The sequence below is a fragment of the Jatropha curcas genome, chromosome 2 (assembly GCF_041381405.1).
Source record: "Jatropha curcas cultivar XTBG-Jc1 chromosome 2, XTBG_Jcur_1.0, whole genome shotgun sequence".
Taxonomy (NCBI): domain Eukaryota; kingdom Viridiplantae; phylum Streptophyta; class Magnoliopsida; order Malpighiales; family Euphorbiaceae; genus Jatropha; species Jatropha curcas.
Genome location: NC_143152.1, coordinates 33,618,522 through 33,638,831, shown reverse-complemented (window position 1 = coordinate 33,638,831; position 20,310 = coordinate 33,618,522). Strand labels below are relative to the sequence as shown.

The window sequence follows — 20,310 nt, the reverse complement described above, 5'->3', positions numbered from 1 at the left end:
TCAAAGAAGGATTTAAGGCCTGAAGTCTTGGGAATTTGACAAGAATGATAAATTGGTTTGATATTCTCGGCTAAAGTTTGACAATGGATGTATGGTTTTGGTATTCTTTTTCAAAGTTAGATTCCAATATTAAAAAATGTTGTTGAGTTTAGATAAGGGTTGCTAGAGTTGAAAGAAATTGCTATATATAACAAGTGTTCAAGTCATCATATTCATAGCATGTAAATTAATAAACTAACCCCAACATTGTATATATGGGTTCCAACTTTCGCAAGAGTTGGCCACTAACCAGCATCATTGCTAATTTAACGCAATTCAAAAGAGTTTTGTGACTTTGGAAGTAAATAACTATGCAAATATACTTTTTTTTTAAGAAAAAAAAAAGAAATAAATAAGAAAAGGGCAATAGCCAAAATTTCCTACAGTTCGTTGAGGAGAGAGATCTTTGGGGTGACTTAATTGAACTACTCCTGCCATCCCCATACATTAAAAAAAAAAAAAAATGGTGAAAAATAAATGAGCTTCAAAAAAAAACTTAAAAGATCTTGTTTATGGAATCCCATAGCTAGGAAAGACGCTCACTGATCATATCATCCTAACTGATTAATAATATGGATACCATAATACTATCTTAGGGCTGAATTAATTAATTAATTAATACAGGAACCCAAAGATATACTACTCGCTGGGGTTACTAGAGTCCTTCCCGTGTTCTAGATAATCAGAACTGGAAGAGCTATCAAACCGTGGCGAAAATCTCGTCAAATTTTGTTGCTGTTGCTGTTGCTGTTGCTGTTCTTGTTGTTGTTGGTGCTGCTGTGATGAAAATGTGGACGAATAATAAGGTGGAGCATAAGACTGTTGGTTAAAGAGATTTGAAGTGTAATACTGGAAATTTGCATCGTTACTGGAAAGAATTTGAGCATATTGAAGCAAGTCCGGGTATGCTTCTTGCGGAAATGAAGGTGGTGGAGGAAGATAATGGCGAGAAGGGGCAGAAGCAGCTGCTGCCATTGGATTTTGTTCCGGCGCCAAAGCGCTTGATGAATCACCAGAACTAGTCATGAAATAGCTAAACTCGGGTTTCCCTTGAACTCGTTCAGGAAAATTAAGCTTAGCCTTGGTGCCTTTGAACTTTAGAGCTGCTTTGTCATAGGCAAGAGCTGCGTCCTCCGCTGTGTCAAAAGTACCCAGCCAGACCCTCGCTGCCTTCTTAGGGTCACGTATTTCGGCGGCCCATTTGCCCCAAGGTCTTTGCCTCACTCCTCTGTAGTGTCTTCTTCTTGTATTTTCTTCACAAACTCATATACATACACACGTCATCTTCAAACTCATCAATGATATTATATGATATATTCAAAAGTAAATGGAACAAATGATCATGGTTATAGAAATTAAAGAACTACATATACTTGATTGATATTAACAGTAAAATCTTTAAATATAGCTAACTTGGAAGAGCTCTAGTGATAGGAATTGACATACAAGGTACTATCAATACAGAGATGCATGCATCAAGGAACCAAAGTAGCACTTTCCTGAAATACTATAATATATAGTGTAAAAAGAATCAAAAGTGGTATGAAAGTTGCCTTTAAAAATTGCTTTTTATTATTTTTTTACAATTTTTGTTGAAAGACTCATTTTACCTTAAAACCATGTCATTTTTTTGCTAATCCTTCCTTTCTAACATGCTTCCATAAAACGCTCCCCATTTCCATTTTCACACGTTAATGCATGACCTATGATTTTTAACTTGATTATTCAATAAATTATCTCAAGAGGAAACTTTAATATTCCCTCTCTTTCTTAGCACATTTAGATAACTTTATATAATGAGAAATAGTCTCAAGATATGGAAAATCTGAACACCACTAAGTTCTTAATCCAATCAGATTAGTTAGAGTGTGAAACTATATAAGACAATTGAAAGTGAAATCTAAAACTTAACAAAGCAATCCATATCTGGCTGATTTACTATTGTAAATCATCTAGGAAATTAATGCAGTATGATCGAAGCAAAGTGAAAGGTTATAGTCAGATTAATAATTCATACTTGGTGGAAGTATTTTTATAATGATAATGAAAGTTACAAATTGGAACTTATGGTGTTCCACCAATCTGGTAATTAATGTAGCAACAAAATCAGTTGTCGCTTTCAAGATTTGGCAAGGAACAAGAAATATTAGAAATCAAAGGGATAAAGGTATAATGACTCACGAGGTCAATGTCTTTAACATAAAGGAATGCTAGTGATTCACGGAACAGACTCTCTTTAATTACAAAGACTGAGAAGCTATAAGCTAATGGTGCTTGTCTTATACAAGCATAAGCACATGCAAAACGACTACCACCTTGACATCACATCACTACTATTGTCTTTCGAAAATGAAAAAAAACAATAAATAATAAAAAGAGTGTCCATATTAAGGTACGACTCTTAACTTGTAATAGAGATAGAGTTGTTTACGGAAAGTAAGATACAATGAACTTGACAAAACCCTAAATGGCCATATATCTACCTATCAACCATACGCCTCTTTGGAGTTTACCAAAACAAACCTAAAAACAAAATAGAAAAAAAAAAAAAAGAAAGAGGAGGAGAAGGAGAAGTATATACTAGAAGAGGCTAGGTTAGGCTCCAGCAAGAAAAGCAGAAAGCACCATGAATAGATCGTGACATCTTAATTTGACAAGATCATAAGCATTATTACCCGAAATAAAAAGAAACCCAGAATTGTAAAATTTTGTCGATTCAAGCTATATAATCTACCTTTAACTCAAACAAATGATTAAAGGCGTGCTTTATCGAGAAAAGGGTTTCGAAAAGACCATTTCTCTTGACTATCCCGTAGTCTTTTTTTAAAGAAAAAAGAAAAATCAAGAACATAGATATGTAAATACCTTGATCTAGAGTAGGTTGGGACTGGTCAAGTTCCTCTTTGACAAGCGTTTGCTGTGCAGTAACTTGAGTTGATTGCACCGAAGTGGGATTATCGTCAGTGGAAGTAGCGATGACTTGAGAGAGTGCTGAAACCATGGCAGACATGTCTGTTTCTGACCAAGAAGAAGGATAAGAAGGGAACTCTTGGTGTTCTTTCTCTTTCTCCTCTGATGCTTCCGATGGAAGTGGCCTCTTTCCATGCCTTCGATCCACCTTTATCAACCTGATTCGATTATATGATTATCACTCTCTGGGGCATCTAATCTAATGATTTGCTTGCTTCTGGTTAAGAATCCGACAATATTAAGTATAATACTACCGGCCAGTGTTTGGTTTGGCAAAGGATAGAGGAAAAATCGGGTTTGATATCAGGTTTATTTATTATTGCTCAGTTCGGCCAATGTTCGGTCTCGGAGTATTTATCTTCTTGTAGGATTAATAAATAAAAAACAAATTGGATTTCGGAACGAAGGTTCTTCTTTTTTCTATATTAAAAAAAAAAAAAAAAAAGGCATAAATTAAGAGACAAACTTACCCACCGGTGCACTGTTTCTTTGGTACAACTGGCTCCTCTAGTGTACATGTGGTGAACACATATGTAGTCCACGACTATACCGTTTTCTTTCCAAGAATCCATGATTTTGTTAATAGTAACTCGTATTTGTCTTTTTCCATTAATTAATTAGGCAAATTACAACAAATTAAATTAAATTATTTTATTTTAGAAATTAATATAATGATTATCAACATTTTTTAAATTTATCTCATCCTATTGATTAAAAATAAAAACCTCCAAAAATTATAAGAAAAATATTTTGAAAGTAGCTACCTAATAAATGAAATTTGGTTGTTATTTTAAAATCACTGAAATAAAAGATTTCCTCATTTTTTTCTTTTATTCAAATAAATTGACTAATAAAAGACATTAACACAATTATTAAAAGTCTAAAAACATCAGCTCAATTATATCATATAATATATTATAAATTGGCAAATTCTGAATGCAGACGTCCAAATATACATATGGAATCTGAATTATTACGGTTCAATGCATGAAAATATGATAAAGAAAATCTTCTGAGCCCATGGTTTTTTTTTTTTTTTTTTTTAAAAAAAAGAATGTATGTACTTAATTATTTAAGCTGTTGAGTCAATGGAGTTGTTAATTAAATAATTATAGGTTAAATAATGGAGTCAAGGCTAATTAATATATATGAGTCGCAAACTGAGAAGCACTTTACATCACTTGGTATGTCACTCTTGCACCTGGAAAAGGATCTTCAACGATAAGAATTTGCAATAGAAAATGAAGAAAAGAGCGGTTGCATTTCTCTTGCACATGAAGCCACATAACCTGCAACCCTCACAGGGAAGATAACAAATACATATTATTAATTATTAGCTACTATCACTGCATGCCTAATGCCTCGAAGATTCCATTTTATGATTTGTGCACTTATAATACTCGTTGATTGATTTCTGCCAAAGACACTGTAATTATAATGCTAGGCATTGCAATTATCGTACCTAGAAACACTTTTGTTATATTTGAATTTTAGTTATTAAGTTTAATTTTCAATTTAATTATTTATAATAAAATTTTTTGGTATAAAAAAATTGTTTATATACCAGGAAAACACATGGTTTTACTTATTCATGCAATAAATAATCAATACCGAAAAACTACTCCAACCGTTCCTTAATTTTTGTCTTATATTTCAATTTTTAGTTTTTGAAATCCTATGTTTCAACTTTTAGAAGTGCAATAATATTTGAAATTTACTACTATTTTATTTTTGTTTAATATTTTTTTTTGTCAATAAATATAATAATCAAACTACTATGGTTGTCATTAATTAAATATTAATGTAAATAAAATTAACATATCAATCTCTATTCATCTAATAAAACTCTATTTAGTCAAATGTTTGATTAATTTGAAGAATAATTTAATATGAATCATTTAATTTTTATGAATATTAACATAATCGCAGGTTTAGGAAGAAAATAAAACAAAAATTATAATTTAACTAAATTTTTTTAATCTATATGCAAGTCAAACCACAACACAAATTATCGAGGACTATTATTTGACATTTGAACGTGTTATGTACATATTACCATCTGAATTTCTCACAAAAAGGTGACTGGTCGTTGCATTGAATCATATAACATATTGCAAAAGTGGCAAAATAAAACCATACATGTGAAAGAGACAGACAGATAGACAGATAGCCTAGTTACCATTTAAGTGAATAGCCATGAACCTTGTCTAATACTATAATAATGTATGTAATGGAAGAAATGTACAAACATGTCTTCATCTCTATATATATATGTATTTGAAATGACTGCCTCTTTCTTTCACCAACAAAAAAATATTGTTACCAGTTCTTTCTTTCTGGACATGGATCCTATATATTCCTATTATTACAAGGTTCCCAAAGAGTTGAGATTGGATTTTCTGATGCTGCAGAAAAACACATTCAAGCTGTGAACTGTTGTTTAAAAGACTTATCAAGAAAGGGAAAATTAAAAGAATGAACAAAAAAGTCAGCGACAGAATTTCTTGCATGCGCAGATGCATGTGCCAAATGCAATACTACAACCAGAGAGAGATCATATACGCACAAATTATGATAATTCTTGATGTGATGTTGATATTGATATTATTATTATTTTCAATAACAGTAAAAATAAAATAAAACCGTCGTAGTTTTGTCTGACCTGAAACCGGCCTTGCTCGGGATTGTCGCTGACTTCAAAGCTTATACTTTGACTATGGCTATCAAATGAGCAGAACTTACCTATAGGGTGACTTAACCCAAAAGCGACCTCTCCGCTCACCCACTCTTGTTTTTAACCAGTCAACAAAGATCTTCCGCCTTTACATCATCCTCGTTTATTTATGCAAATTTTGTTTATTCATTCACCTGTCAAATATAGAGTAATTTTCTCGTTTACTTGCTAAATTGATAAAAATTTGTATAAATAAAAATATTCAAACTTAATCTTTCACTCTTCGTATTAATAAGAAAATCAATCAAAATATATATTTTTAGCTATTTATTTCATTATTCGATTTACTTAATTAATACTTATTATTTATCAATTTTAATGAATTAAAAATTAGTCCAAAGCATGATTGGATAAACAATTGCAGTTTATTATTGGCAATTACTGGATAGTAAATAACTGATTCCTCATCGGATAGAAATGAACTTGTTTTTCTTGTTTACTTATAATTTATTATAGGCCATTTTCCTTTTCAAAGATATAATTAAATTTCTTAATTTTCTAATAAATTAGTATTATGATGCACTAGACTATATATGTCTATTTTTAAAAGATAAAACTTCAAACTTGGATTAAAAACAAAGTTTCTCTGGGTGTGACCAAAACGAAACGGTTTCTATTAATCTATTTATGGGCCAGAGGCCCAAAATATAACAATCCCAAGTTCAACTCAACGCTAACGAGAGGGAAACGGATCCTTATTTGTGTCAGGATCTTGGGCCCAAATCAACTTCTGCAACTGTTTCCGTTCGGGCAAAGCTTAGAGGGTAGGAATAGTATCTGCTGCGCAACTTGTCAAAAGTAAGAACGCAAATCTCTAATCGATCAGAGAAGCGGCTTCTAGGTCAGGCGGAGAGGAGAGGCAAGGCAAGAGCACGCTGTTAGGAATTCAACGCCAGTCTTTCTTTTGATCTTTAGGTACTGATTAGTGATTAGCAGAGTAGCTTAGCAATTTTGTTATACTCTCTTATAATTCTCTTGTTATGATTAGACAGAGACTGAGAGAGATGCAGAATCAAGAGGGCCAATTAGCGGATGGAGAAGCAGAGGCTAAGGCTACGCCTGCGCCTTCTGAGTTTGAAGATTGGGCTAATTTTGCAGACGAAGATATTATGCAACACCACTCTACGATTCGCTCTGTTGAAGCCGATAAAATTCCTTTTCTCGGTGACAAGGCATTGTTTTCTCGTTTCAACTATGCAGTTTCTTGATTTATCTTTTGTTTGTTCGTCTGTTTTGGATTTCTATCTACTTCTATGTGAGAATTATTATTTTGTTTCTAAGACTATGCATTTTAACTTTAAACCGTCCACTCAAACTGTAGGAGCCTCTTTCCGCATTGGCTGCTGAATATCAATCGGGAAGCCCTATTTTGCTCGAGAAAATAAAGGTTTGTTTGTGCTAAAAAAAAAATCCTGCTCTGCTCTTTTAATTCTTATTCCTCTATTAGTAACTTTCATGTCTGCTCGCGTAGGTGCTGGGAGAGCAGTACGCTGCCATTAGGCGAACGCGCGGAGATGGGAACTGCTTCTTTCGAAGCTTCATGTTTTCATACCTTGTATGCCTTGATGCTATTGTATTCGACATATTTGTCTGCCTCTTCCTCCATATTTATTGTTAACGGGTACTTGGTGCTGTAAATAGGAGCATATTTTGCAAACACAAGACCGAGCAGAAGTTGATCGTGTCAAAATAAAGGTGGAAGAATGTAGAAAAACGCTTCAGAGTTTGGGATATGCTGATTTTACCTTTGAGGATTTCTTTGCGGTAAACCCATTTTGTGCATTTTACTACATTACGCAATAACTGCATGCTCTTTTTCTTTGTTTATGTACAAGCGCATTTTCTGTTATATCGAGTGTTTAAGCTATGTTTAACCATAACCCTTAAGAAAAGGAAATTTCAAGATTAGTGCTAAAGGTAATATCTGATGGTTATTGTTTATGATAGCCTTGTGGCTGATCCCTGGAATCACAGTTTTGCCGACTCTGGGAGGTTTGAAGTTATGATATTTTATGGACCTGTACGATGCTGAATTTTTGAATATGCATCTCCATGGAAATGATAGACCTTTTTGTTTCAACTGAACTTGACTTTTCCATGGATTTAAATGTGTGTCAAATAGTGATATTCATGTTAAAACCCATTTCTGTTTCGCATTGGGGCAACAGAGGAAGAACAAGAAAATTATTATTTGCCAATGTGAGATGTGTTTGAGATGAGGTTACTTAAATCAAAGCCTTATATTCTCATTTTGAAGTGAGTGAACTAGTGAATTTTAATGTTTTACTTGACTTGCTGCTTTATTATTGGTGTAGGAAGATTTAATTTTCTCAATTCTTTTCAAATAATACTTACTAAAGACTGAGGCTTAGTTTCTACTAGCACTTTAATTACCTTTATCAATATAAATCAGCTCTAGTTCCATGGTGAAAAATTTTGCAGTTATTCCTGGAGCAGTTGGATTGTGTTCTTCAGGGAAATGAAACTTCAGTAAAGTATAATCCCCTTTTCCTTAGCGTAATATTCTGTTAAACATTTTGAGAGTGCATTTGCTTTAGTATCTCAAGTCTTGTACTAATACTTCATCATAATCACTTCTGTTTGTAACCATGAACCGACATAGACTAATAATATTTATTGATAAACATTTTCAGCTGATGAAATGACTTCTATAATGTGTGTAATAAACTCCTTTCTTATTTTTATTCTTTTACAGTCATGATGAGCTCATAAATAGGAGTAGAGATCAGTCAATTTCAGATTATGGTGAGTGATTTTGGAGACTCAATGGTCTGAAATTCTGAGTGGATCCCTTCCTCTTGAACAAATTGTCCCCTAACAAATTTGGTTGGTTAGTTGTCATGTTTTTCAGATTTGTTACTTCTGGCGAAATACGAAGACGCTCCGACTTTTTTGAACCCTTTATATTGGGGTTAACAAATGCAACAGTAGAACAGGTTTTGTTCAATATTAAAATTTTATGTATTTTTGATAAGTTGATTATTTGGTTCACGTTTGTGCGAGCTTGGAGTCCCAACTCTCTCTTTCTCTGTCTCTCTCTCTCTCTCTCTCTCTAATGTTACAATCTGGTTTGTTATAGTTCTGCAAGTCCTCTGTGGAACCAATGGGTGAAGAGAGCGACCATGTGCACATTACTGCCCTATCTGATGCGCTAGGGGTACCAATTCGTGTTGTATACCTTGACCGCAGTTCTTGTGATACAGGTGGTGTTAGTGTTAATCATCATGATTTCATTCCTATGGCCAGTGATGTCCCAAATCCTGCTACTGATGGCTCTGTGACCAAAAATCCCTTCATTAACTTGCTTTATCGTCCGGGTCACTATGATATTCTCTACCCAAAGTGATGTGTTGCTGGCCCTGGTAAGCTATCTTCTAGTCATAATGCACTGCATTTGTGTGGGGTGGAGGTTTCTCTATGTTCATGTTGATGTAAAATATGCAAAGAACTATTCAAATTCAAACACCTTTTTTTCAGTATCTAGGCACTCTGGTGCCATTTTTCATCAGTACAATTTGGTTATTTGCTGCTGGTAAAATCATTTATTCAGTTGTAATTAAACTGTCAAATGAATTGTTTGTTTGTTCCTGATCAATACTGTGATGTTTCAAAGAAGGATATTTATAATTAAATTTTCTTTCATATATATGTTGCAGGCTGTTAATGGATTCCTGGTAAATTGGTGGGGCTATGAAGGAAAGCATGGTGGCAGGAACCTTGATGTTGTAAGGCAAAGGCCTAGGACCCTGATGTTGTAAGGCAAAGGCCTAGGCTCATTTGCTTTATGCTGTAGCTTTTGAAAAAATTTCAAATGCTTCTGAACTCTGAATGGGGATATTGATGCAAGGTTGCTTGAAAAGATGACACTCATCAGTTTAAATTCATGGATTGAGCAGGTCTCACATGGTCTTTAATCATCTTTGTGAAATTGCATTGCTGAGGGAGGGGGGAAATAATTATTTGAATTGTTTTCTCTTATATAGCTTCTCTTTTTTAACAGCTTTGATGTTTGTCATACCTATATATAAAAGTTACAGGTCTGCTATTTGCAGCCATTAGGTTTCAGATCAGGCGGTAGCAATTAACAAGGCCTGCTGTAATAGCTGGTTAATGACAATGTTACCGCGAATGTCCGAGCAAGTTGTTGGAAAATTTGGACTAATATTGGCATAGCTGTCATAAATGAATTATTAGTTTATTTCTAGTCTTAGGAAGTATTATATTCGATGATTGTCAAGTGTTGGAAATCCTTTACATTTATAGCCATTTTTTGACACAGCCAATCTTCATTTGCTTGGGAGAGTAATCAACAAATATTGTTGGATCATGCTAACCTTTAAGATACATGAAATTCATAAATTTTGTTAACACTTTTCTCCTTCTACTTTTAACTTGTACTTTTTTTTTTTTTTTAAATTATTGGTTTTGCCTCACTATCGGGTCTTTCTAATTAGCACTTTCTTTTTTTTTTTTTTTTTTTTTTTTTGAGAAATAACTATGGTGTTCTTCTGTTTTTGTTTCATTCTCAATTTGGATCAAATTACCCTGTTGGATTGTCCATTGTTACGGGCCTTAAGTTCTGAACATCAAACACAACGATCTGAGGTGAGAAAATATAGGTCTGGTGCATACAATCCCTTTGTCCAATCGAACACCTTTGCTTCTATCAACTTATCAGTATAACAGCAATTATATCCATGCCAAAAACATAGATCCAAACAAAATAAAGCATTTTTAGGATAGACAGAAAATTTTATGTTTCCCAAAAAGTTAATGAACATGGTATCATCAGTTCCATCTCTTCAGAAAAAAAATTCAATTCAGAACTCCTTCGCTTGTGTGTGTATCCCATCAGTTACAAATGGGATGAAAAAGAAAAAACAAAAACAGTATCAAAAGAAAAAGTGAATTTTTTTTAAGAAAGAATGCTTCAGAACCCCAGTGAAATGATCCTCCATCGCTCATCAGCTACTGTACATCTATTTTATATGTATTTTACTCGAGAACAAACAAAACTTTGAAGCTTTCACCTGATGCTTCTTTTCTAGTAGTTCCAGAACTATAAGAAAATCCAGAGGAAACAGGATTTCAGGAAGCTTCTCAAAAGCAGAAAAATTGTATTTCTTTCCAATCAGCCGTGCCCCCTATATATTTAGTCAATGATGTTCAGAGGTACCAATCTTAAATTACTCAATCCTAAGAGGTTAGTGCCCACAGAAAAGAAAAATGTGGCTTGCCCAGTCTGTCAGTCAGACTCCTTCCCAGAACCCCAAGAAGCATCCCCGTTCAAAGAATCCTCCAAGTTGGACAAATTTGGTAAACTTCCTTGATGGTTCTCCTCGTTGGTGACACTTTTAGGTTTCCCAGGTCTAGTTCGAACATTAACTCCCATAGGAAACGGCACCTACAGATAAAGGAAAGGATCAATATAAAACCTCCTGCACTATCTTCTCTCCTTTTGACAAGGGAAATTTGGACCTCCTACATCCTAGAGGAAGAAGCCCTTCCAAGTTCGGCAACATTACTCAAATCATGTTCGACTAGGAAAGAGATATGCAAGACCATTTATTAACTAGCATGTGAAGGGACAGTAATGTAACATTCATACCTGGTCACCAGCATTGGGACCATCAGTGTTGAAGAGAATGGGCCGGCATCGCTTATCCTCATTCATCAAGCTCGAATTCTGGAAATGTGCAATGAGGGCAGCTTTTCCTTGTATACGGGCATACGCAAGTGATGCTACCTTTTCACTATTGAACTTCTCCCATTTCTTTCCATTGAATACCTGCCGTAGTTAGATTTTCACTTTTAGCTTTTAGTCTACAGACATATAATGTATACTCTTAAGCTTACTCAGAATTAACCTGATAGAATGGAATTATCTGGCTTGGGTCAATCATATTGATGAATGCATACCCCACATTGCATTTATTCTGCAACACATGTAAAAGTCAGAGCAAGTAAAACACAAGGATTCCAAAAGTTTGACCCATCCCATAACCCAAAAGCCAACCACAATTTTAAGGCTATCTACTTCAGACAAATGGACATACCTTGAAATCAATTGGCAGATAAATGAAATCATAAGTTCCTTTATGGTGTTCGTCAATTGCAGCCAGAAGCATTTTTGAAGTATACCTGCCATCACCATAGTGTCCAATCAAATTACTCTATTTAAAGTCATGTATACATGTCTAGACTAGATATTCCCATGCATTAAAAATTCAAGTTTCATTACGAAAAATGTTAAAACAGTAATTCACAGTATCAAAGTTATGCACATACTTGTTAGGAATGTTCTTTATCATAAGCGTTGTCCGATTGTCTTCCCCTCGCAATATGCGATCAATATCAAGTTCAAACTGTTTCTTGTCAGCCTGGTTAATGCTCCCTTCATTTCTACGACTCCTCGTACGTTCATTTGGGGATTCAAATGGACTGGTCATGGTTATCATTTGATTTCTCCCAGGAAAAATTGACCTTTGATGGTGTTGCTGGAGTCCTACATTTTTTGGGGGAATTGACAGGTCCATATAGTTTCCAGGGACATGAGGGAACATGTTAGGAGAGACGAGTTCTGCAGAGTGCAGTGAGTTATTAGAAATTCTCAAGCTCCCAAGGGAACCCGGATGAAAACCAGAAGACTCGGGAGATTCCCCAGCATAAGCATGTCGCCTTTCCCAGAGAGAAGAATTGATGGTTGGTGCGGATCCTACATGGTGGTTATTTATAGGTAGAACAGATGTTAGAGCAGGAGGTGGCGCTCTAGGAGGTCCATGTAGCCGCACTGAGGAATGAGACATGGAAATGCCATTGACAAAAGATGATGAGTTTGGCCACATCATGCCTGGAGACTGTGGATGGTGGTAGGAGTTTCCCCATGCGAAATGATGTCCAGGATGAGAAGAGCTCCCATTAATAGCTGATCCAAAAACTGGAAAACAGAATAAGGACTAGATAAATAAATAAGTATAAAAATGAATAGACTGACATAATTGAAATCTGGCTTCCATTTGACTGGGTCACTCAATATTTAAAGTGCATAGCTCCCAAGTGTCCACACTTCAATATTAGAATATGAAAGTAACCAAAAAAACTCATACAACAAATCTTCAGATTTACTGCTGCATGGAATGAAATTGTGGTAAGGACAGCTGTAGACAGGCTAATTCGATTTTTCTAGTTCTAGAATATTAAGATGGCACATCATGCATGTGCCTGCTTATATTGGAAATCATTCTTAACTAAGACCTTAGCTAAACTTTTGAAAGTAGACAACAGAAATCATGCCTATCTTATTGCAGTTAACTTAAATGTTCCGTGAACAACAAAGATAATAAAAACTAAACTTAACATTCGACAAGCCAATTAATTGTAGCTTCCATGTCCCTTTATTAAATTTTTCATTTTTGGTATTAAAGCATTTTCATTGCTTATCATAGCCATGCAAAGGCAGGAAAATCAAGGCCCCCTTGGGCTGCCTTGCAATCTTTTTTTTTTCGAAAGAAAAAGGCAACTTTTTGTTAGACAACAAGAAGCAATGGTTGAAAAGTTCTTACAAGAAGAAATTTTTAATTTGTAGTTTATTTTTACCTTTATCATGTACAGCAAAATTCTAAAAAACTTATCACTACACTTATTCTTGTATTGGTTTTATAGAAAAATCAAAATTTGTAGAAATTACTTTTTTGGAAGCAGAAGCAAAAAAGCACAGTTCATTGAAATGGAGAAAACCCCACCCCCCCATAAAAAACACATGAAGAAAAAAAGCATTAGAAAGAAAAACTGCTTCCAATTTTAGAAAGAAAAACTGCTTCCAATTTTAGCCATTGCATTTACCTCCATCATTGAATTCAATCGAATGCCCATTTTGACTGATTCTGTGTAATTGCCTGTTTTCGATTCTTTCAAGTGGCTTTGAACTCATATTTGTAACGATGCCGACAGGAGAGTGAACCACACTCTTTAAACCATCATGATACTCTGGAAGCGAATGAGGATGAAAATTTGGTGTGCCCTGAATATCAAATTTTAATTGACCCTGTGTGTGACCAGGTTCAGCAACGCCAGTTTGATTGCCGGTTGAGTCGACTCTCAAAAAAGAGGACAAGCTGTTCGGAACACTAGATGAAATTCCATGATGAAATTCTGATTCCAGAAATGGGGCTTGTGTTGGAGATGGTAATCCCAAGATAGTCCCATTATCAATGCCATTGGAAATTATTGCCCGATGTGGAAGTACTCCTGTTAACAATGCTTCATAAGAATATCAAAACAATAATATCTAAATAGGCAGGCTATCCCATTGTTAATATTCATACCAGGGAATCCAGCAACTGATTTGTTGGGAGGGCTACTCTGCTGTGCAGGATGCCCACTCTCATCCTGTTCCAAGTCAGGAGGAATCTGTTGCAACAAACTGCAACCAGAGAAAAACACAGTTTATTGATGGATAAAAGGAAATGGCTAGGGTTTGTTAGGAGAAGATATAAAGCAGCAACTGCTCTAATATTGACAATTAAAAGGATGCAAACAGCACAGGCCTTGGGCTTGACTCAGTTGGTAGAGCATTGGTTGGGTCAAATCAAATTATTTTACATTATTTTGACTCTGAAGAGAAGGTTGTCCTCTTAAAGTTAGTAATCACAAAAATAGTAAACTTAATGACCCCAAATGTGGAAGGTATGCTTATTCCAGTGGAACTAAAAGCTAAAGAAGAAATAAAATATAGGCAAGAAATTAAATGCAAAGTAAATATCGTTGGAAGCTACCGTCTTGCACCCCCAGGACGGCTTGGCTCAAGCTTAATTCGCTTCCCTGCAATATCACTCCTGTTCAATGCGCGAAGAGCAGATTCTGCAGCTCTAATATCATAGAATTCAATAAATTTGTGATGACTTCTGTGTGGGGTTTCTCGAATCTGCGAGGCAAGCAAAATATGGATTCATGCCCCATTCGTAATAAATCATCTTTTGTTTACTATTAAAAATGAACATTTACCTCCTTAATTTCTCCATACACACCAAAAATCTGACGAAGTTCGTCATTTGAAATGGAAGAATCTAGGTTGAAAACAACCAGAGTCCCCTGATTAATATCTTTTTCCGAGGGGTTGTCCTGATAAAAGTAACCCATATGGCAATGGAACATGTAAAGGCTCATGAATTTGCACCAGAAAAGCTGAAATGCTCAAGAATAGGACTTCCATTTGCTAACAACTATAACAATGATCGATTCATAAAAGTAAAATACTTCAGGAAGGACAATCGAAGCTAACCTTTGGGATTGAGTAATGAATGTCAAGTTTTCGGCGCCTTAGTGGTCTATCCTGCAGCGCTTTCATTGCATTTCTTGCAGCCCTAATATCATAATACGAGATCATAACAAAACCACGATGCTTGCAGGATGTATAAAGAGTGCGGATATCTCCATATTGCTGCATATTCAATGTATGAAATGGTTTACAGTAGGTATAGAGCTTGTGTAAGGCAAATAGCTCATCTATGTTAACGGGCTACCAACTAAAACAATAAAAAAAATACACGTACACACCTCAAATAGTGCTTTTAACTCGGAATCTTCAGCATTGCTATTTATATTTCTGACAAAAAGTGTTCTAGAGGGATGCTCACCATAAGGGTGTTCTCCAGCGATTGAACCATTACTAAAACCTGGCTGACCATTAGAAACTCCGCCAGGACATTCAATATTATTTTGTGCTGCAGAACCATCGTCTCCCAAATCCAGTCCTCCAACACTGCTAAAAAAGTCCAACTCTTCCATATCATCACCACCAGTGGATTGGTGGATATTCTCCAGTTTATCAGTCATTCCACTAAACAAGTCATCATCACTAGGGAGAAGGTTTCCAATAGTTTGGGCCTCAATTTCTTCAAGGGATTGAAAAGGATCTTCTTCTTCAAAATGTGAGGCAACAATATCTACGGAATGGCCATATGGAACATTGTTTGAGGATAACCTCACTGCAACAAAAATATAAATGCCTATAAGTAGATCATAGATGGTATTCTGAAGGAAAATTTTAGAAGCAAAATAATTCACTGAGGGTGTTGCATTTGGCAGATAATTTAAATTGGAAGCACATGGATTAGCATTTATAGGTACATTTATGCATGTATGCATGTGCAAGTGAATTAGACATAGAAGGAACGGTAACAAAGGGAAAGAAACATACACTTTCTACTAAATAATTCTGATAATGAGCTTGAAAAGAGACTATTCTCATATTGAGTTGCCATCATGTCAACTTTTCCACCTTCAGAAGAACAAGATGTTGGCTGTACGGATCTTGTTGCTGGGTCATGGACCAGAGGTTTCAACAAAGTCGTGGACTGAGTCATTGCTCTCTCTGTTCCCACTACATGCCTAGCTAGGCTATGATTCAATTTCTGATCCTGCATTAGTAAAGACTGATGAAGTTCGAGTGATTTTGCCGACTGACATTCCAGAGCTCCAAGATTTTCCATGGGAGACATTGCAATTGATTTTCCAATGGCTGTTCAAGCAATCATGTCAACTTGGACTCAATGCAGAATTCACTTTAGATAGTAAACAGATTATTAAAGGGCTAGATTTGCTACTGAATTTAGCAATCTCTTTTTGTTTTTTGAAGATATAAAATAATCAACTGAGCACAGTAACTGTATAATGTAGACTGGCAACTTGTAAAGGATCAAAAGTGAGCTCAGGCAACTTCCACCTAAAAGCACTAGAAAAAAAATAAAAAAGCACTTAGTGAAAGAACCCATGAAGCATAAGATTGGCATCTCCTTTGGTCTCAACTTTCTTCCAAAATTCACTCATTCAATGAATTTTTCCAGAAAAATGAGTTAATGACAATTTTACCATATTGGTACAGCAAGTTTAATAAAAAGATTGTTAATTCATAGCTAAAAATGTTGATCTCTATTAAAAATTTCTTTAGCTACTCTTAAATGTACTTAAGAAATTACATAAAATTGATCCATATTTATATTATAGATTTTACCCTCTCTTTAACATTAATGCCAGATTACGTCATCCTCTTGACTTTCTTTTGTAGATTCAAGAAACTATTAAATCACGTAATTTTTTTTTCGCATTAATCATATCCGGCAATTGTACCATATAGCCATTCAAAGAATGACGGTGTAGCAGATTTAGAGAAACAAGGAAATGTGACAGAGAACTGAAGCTATCCAGCCTTTGAAGCCACAACACAATCAACAATGACTGAGGAAATTTAGGGATGAGGTCATTCCAGTTTGGGGAGAGGAAAGGCAAGTTCTAACTGTCTGAAAGAATAAAAATTGTAACTTCCCTACAAATTCATCAAAATATTGTACCTTTATTTGCAATCAGAACAATCTAAAGTTCATTGATCAAAAAGGAAAATTCAAAAATAAGATAAATATATATATATATATATATATATATATATATATATATATATATGCAAGCCCTTGAAGGAGCAAAACACTAACCATGGTGATCAGGCATGGTCTCCAACTTCCAAAAGCCAACCTGCTTCTGCCATGAGTAGAAAACAAAAGTTAAAAGAGTGATTCAAACAAATATAAGAGCAAAAAGAATTGTCTATGCATGCTAAACCGATATACACCACGCAATACAAAAAGGTAATTGCGGGCAACCAGTACCTCACTAGGAAATGATGCATCCTCAGAGAAAAATGATGACGAGGACAAACCCGGAAGATCCATTGTTTCGAATGGCATGATGATTGATACCTAAAAATCTATTAACCCAGAAAAAAAAATATTATTCAGATTAATTCCATCTATGACCGGCCTAATGCTGCATGCAACTTTATTAATAGAATCCAAAATCTCTCTCCTCTCCGGCAATGGAAACTCTGCAAGGAAAAATTTAGAAGGTGTATAATAAAAAACAAAAGGGAAGCGCATGTAGAGAAAAGAATTACAAGGTTTAATATTTATTATTTGCCTCAAAAGAAAATTGCAACTTATTTTGGATTGGGATTCCAAATAGGAAGTATTGGAAGGAAGAAAATTAAATTAACATTTAATGACAAGATTACAACAGAGCATATCTTTCATAATTTTACACCTGAAAAGAACATATATATATATATATATATATATATATATATATATATATATATATATATATATATATATATATATATATATAATTCTGGAAATTGTTCATCAATTCATTAATTGCATAATAACACGAGCAATTTTCATGAAGATGAAACAGATCCAAAACGGCTGATTAAAAGACACTTCAATAAAACCAAATTTCCAAATTCAGCTAGTAATAGCGCGCGCAGAATTACCTAGAAACGATCAATTTTTGATTGAATATTAGAAATCAAATTTCAAAAAGAACGGTCGATCGGAAAGACAGAAAGCACCTCGAAGCGTGAAATGGGACAACAATTGAACAAAACGTAACAGACAAACCTTATTAAAAAGCAAAATTAGTCAATTTCAGGACGGCGAGAGACGAGGAGGACATAGGCGAGGGAGGAATTTAAACAGAGTTGACACACAGAGATATGGAATAAATTACGCCATAAGGCAAGGAAAATTGAATGCAGAAGCTATCATCTTGGCATCTGTGCCGTGTAAGATCCTCAAACCCTAGCTTGATTCTCTTTTCCCTGCATTGCACGTTAACCACCATCTCCTTCCTACTTGTCCATTCTTTTTTCTTATTATTATTATTATTATTTCCCTATACATTCATCATTCTCTCCCACTTTAAACTGTGTCTCGCTTCAGGCTCCGTGGAGGTGCGAAATGTCCCGTTGGAATCAATGAAGTTTCCGGCGAGAAACAGATTCTCCGGCGAGATTGCGAGCCTTCTCGCCAGAGAGAGGTGAGAGAAATCGATGTAGCTGTTGCTTAAACAAAAACCGTTTATTAGAAAAATAAACTAGACCAGGCTCCTACAAACACGAGATCATGAGGTTGGAAAACCGTTTAACAGACTAACGGCGTCAAGTCCTAATCCGTTGTCGTTGTGTGGTATCAGAACAGTGAGAGGGCTCGGGCTTCGTTCTCTCTTTGCAAAACGCCACGCTGGCATGTTTAGAGCCGGTTAAGTTTATTTACGTAAATGACGATAATAACCTTGTTTATTACGACAAGGTTTGGTACAATTTTGGGACCTCTCTCTTAAATTAGTGGACCTTGAGATACGTGCGGCATTTAAATTCGTAAAAAAATGGAATTAATTAATAGATTTTTTAATACCGGGAACAATATTAATCCATTAATGTAAAACTAACTCCTCCCTCTGTGGTTGACACTTGACAATAGATCTTAGGCACCACGCGTCCATTCCTCAGAAATTTGAATCCGAGGTCCCCTGCCCAAACCTCATTCGATCGAACAACAGTGAAATAGAAAATTTATTATTCCTATTATCACGCATTTTTTCATCGTTGGTTACTTTTTATATTGCGGTAATTATTTAATTTTTAACTATACAAATATTAATATTGAAAATTTAACTAATGACGGTAAAATAGAAAATTAAGTAAAATGAACCGTTTTTTATTTTGCATTTGTGACTTATTATGAATAACAAAGTGTATTATTTATAAAAAAAAATTTTGTTGTATTTTGTGTTTATATCATATCATATTTGATGTTTCATACCGGTTCGATTTAGAAATTAGAATCTATTGTGTTCATATGCTGTTTGGTTGGCAAGAAAATAACATTAGTTGAACAATGAGCAAGACAAAAAGAAGAATTCGAGAAAGAAAGAGGTGGGAGAAGGAACGAGAAAATTGTAATTTGATATTGAATTCTATAAAATACAGCTTAGCAAGTTTTATGCAGACAGTGGTCCCATTGTTCAGTTAGGCACTAAAATGTGTTGTGCTCATTCTTAGCTCATTTAACCACTCTGTTAACAGCCAACAAAAAAACTATTACTGCTAAAATTTTGGTAACCGACAGAATTAATGTAATCTTTACATTTGAATGGTTGGTCCACTATGATAACTCTTATGTAAAATACTTTAATATTTAAATTAATTTCAAATTTCTCATTAGACTCTCGTCCTTCGCGATTGAATAGCAATTATAATTAATAAATAAAATATAATTTTTAGACCATTATTTAGCTGGAAAATAATAAATAATTTTCTCTAAAAAATTGGAGGAAAATAAAAAAAAAAAAAGAAAAAACATTTTTCTTTCTCGTCTTTCAAGTTTTATTGATCCAAATTAAAGAGCTACGAAACCGTTGATGAATGGTGATGCTGTAGCTGTAGACAAACTCCAATAAAAAGAAGGCAGCAACTGTCAGCTGAGAGAAGGAAAGCTGCAAAAGAGAAATAATAAATAAATGAATAAAATAGATTTAATGATTAGTGAAACATGTGAAAATGCAATGATAGATTGCTCAATCTTTAATTAATCATTTCCTTAAAGAAAAAAAAATATTTGATTAATTATCGTATGATAATCTCCCCTGCGTTTTACGTACTTTCACGTTTTGACTTGAAGACTAGATCCTCTTTCTTTTTTACGAACCCGTGTTTA

At 34.6% G+C, this 20,310-nt stretch overlaps 3 protein-coding genes across 8 annotated transcripts; 1 reads left to right on the top strand and 2 right to left on the bottom strand.

Annotated features, from left to right (window-relative positions):
• Window positions 1–407: 407 nt before the first annotated feature.
• On the bottom strand, window positions 408–3,088 carry AP2/ERF (ethylene-responsive transcription factor ERF113). Its single transcript, NM_001308796.1, is given in 2 exon segments — window positions 408–1,292; window positions 2,905–3,088. Coding segments are annotated over 2 exon segments (759 nt in total). The 5' UTR covers window positions 3,050–3,088; the 3' UTR covers window positions 408–678.
• A 3,409-nt stretch (window positions 3,089–6,497) lies between these two features.
• Window positions 6,498–9,968, top strand: LOC105647303 (ubiquitin thioesterase otubain-like protein). 2 transcript variants are annotated; one of them, XM_012233327.4, is made up of 10 exons: window positions 6,498–6,658; window positions 6,732–6,915; window positions 7,065–7,130; window positions 7,215–7,298; window positions 7,385–7,507; window positions 8,186–8,238; window positions 8,460–8,509; window positions 8,600–8,700; window positions 8,844–9,126; window positions 9,421–9,968. In XM_012233327.4, exons 2-9 carry the CDS (start codon window positions 6,748–6,750, stop codon window positions 9,108–9,110), a joined length of 912 nt encoding a protein of 303 aa, XP_012088717.1. In that variant the 5' UTR covers window positions 6,498–6,658; window positions 6,732–6,747; the 3' UTR covers window positions 9,111–9,126; window positions 9,421–9,968. The 2 variants fall into 2 exon arrangements, with proteins under 2 accessions (XP_012088717.1, XP_020540400.1); XM_020684741.3 differs by having other exon boundaries at window positions 6,499–6,658; window positions 6,736–6,915.
• A 507-nt stretch (window positions 9,969–10,475) lies between these two features.
• LOC105647304 (protein MEI2-like 4) lies at window positions 10,476–18,688 on the bottom strand. Of its 5 annotated transcripts, none has more exons than XM_012233329.4 (15): window positions 18,214–18,688; window positions 17,425–17,639; window positions 17,251–17,296; window positions 15,963–16,283; window positions 15,320–15,750; window positions 15,045–15,203; window positions 14,768–14,884; window positions 14,539–14,687; window positions 14,089–14,186; window positions 13,607–14,011; window positions 12,053–12,701; window positions 11,821–11,905; window positions 11,632–11,700; window positions 11,373–11,552; window positions 10,476–11,168 (listed from the first exon to the last, which is right to left on the bottom strand). In XM_012233329.4, the coding sequence occupies exons 2-15, from the start codon at window positions 17,500–17,502 to the stop codon at window positions 11,010–11,012; spliced, it is 2,946 nt and encodes a 981-aa protein (XP_012088719.1). In that variant the 5' UTR covers window positions 17,503–17,639; window positions 18,214–18,688; the 3' UTR covers window positions 10,476–11,009. The 5 variants fall into 5 exon arrangements, with proteins under 5 accessions (XP_012088719.1, XP_020540398.1, XP_012088718.1 ...); XM_020684739.3 differs by having other exon boundaries at window positions 17,251–17,290; XM_012233328.4 differs by having other exon boundaries at window positions 17,425–17,522.
• Window positions 18,689–20,310: the final 1,622 nt, after the last annotated feature.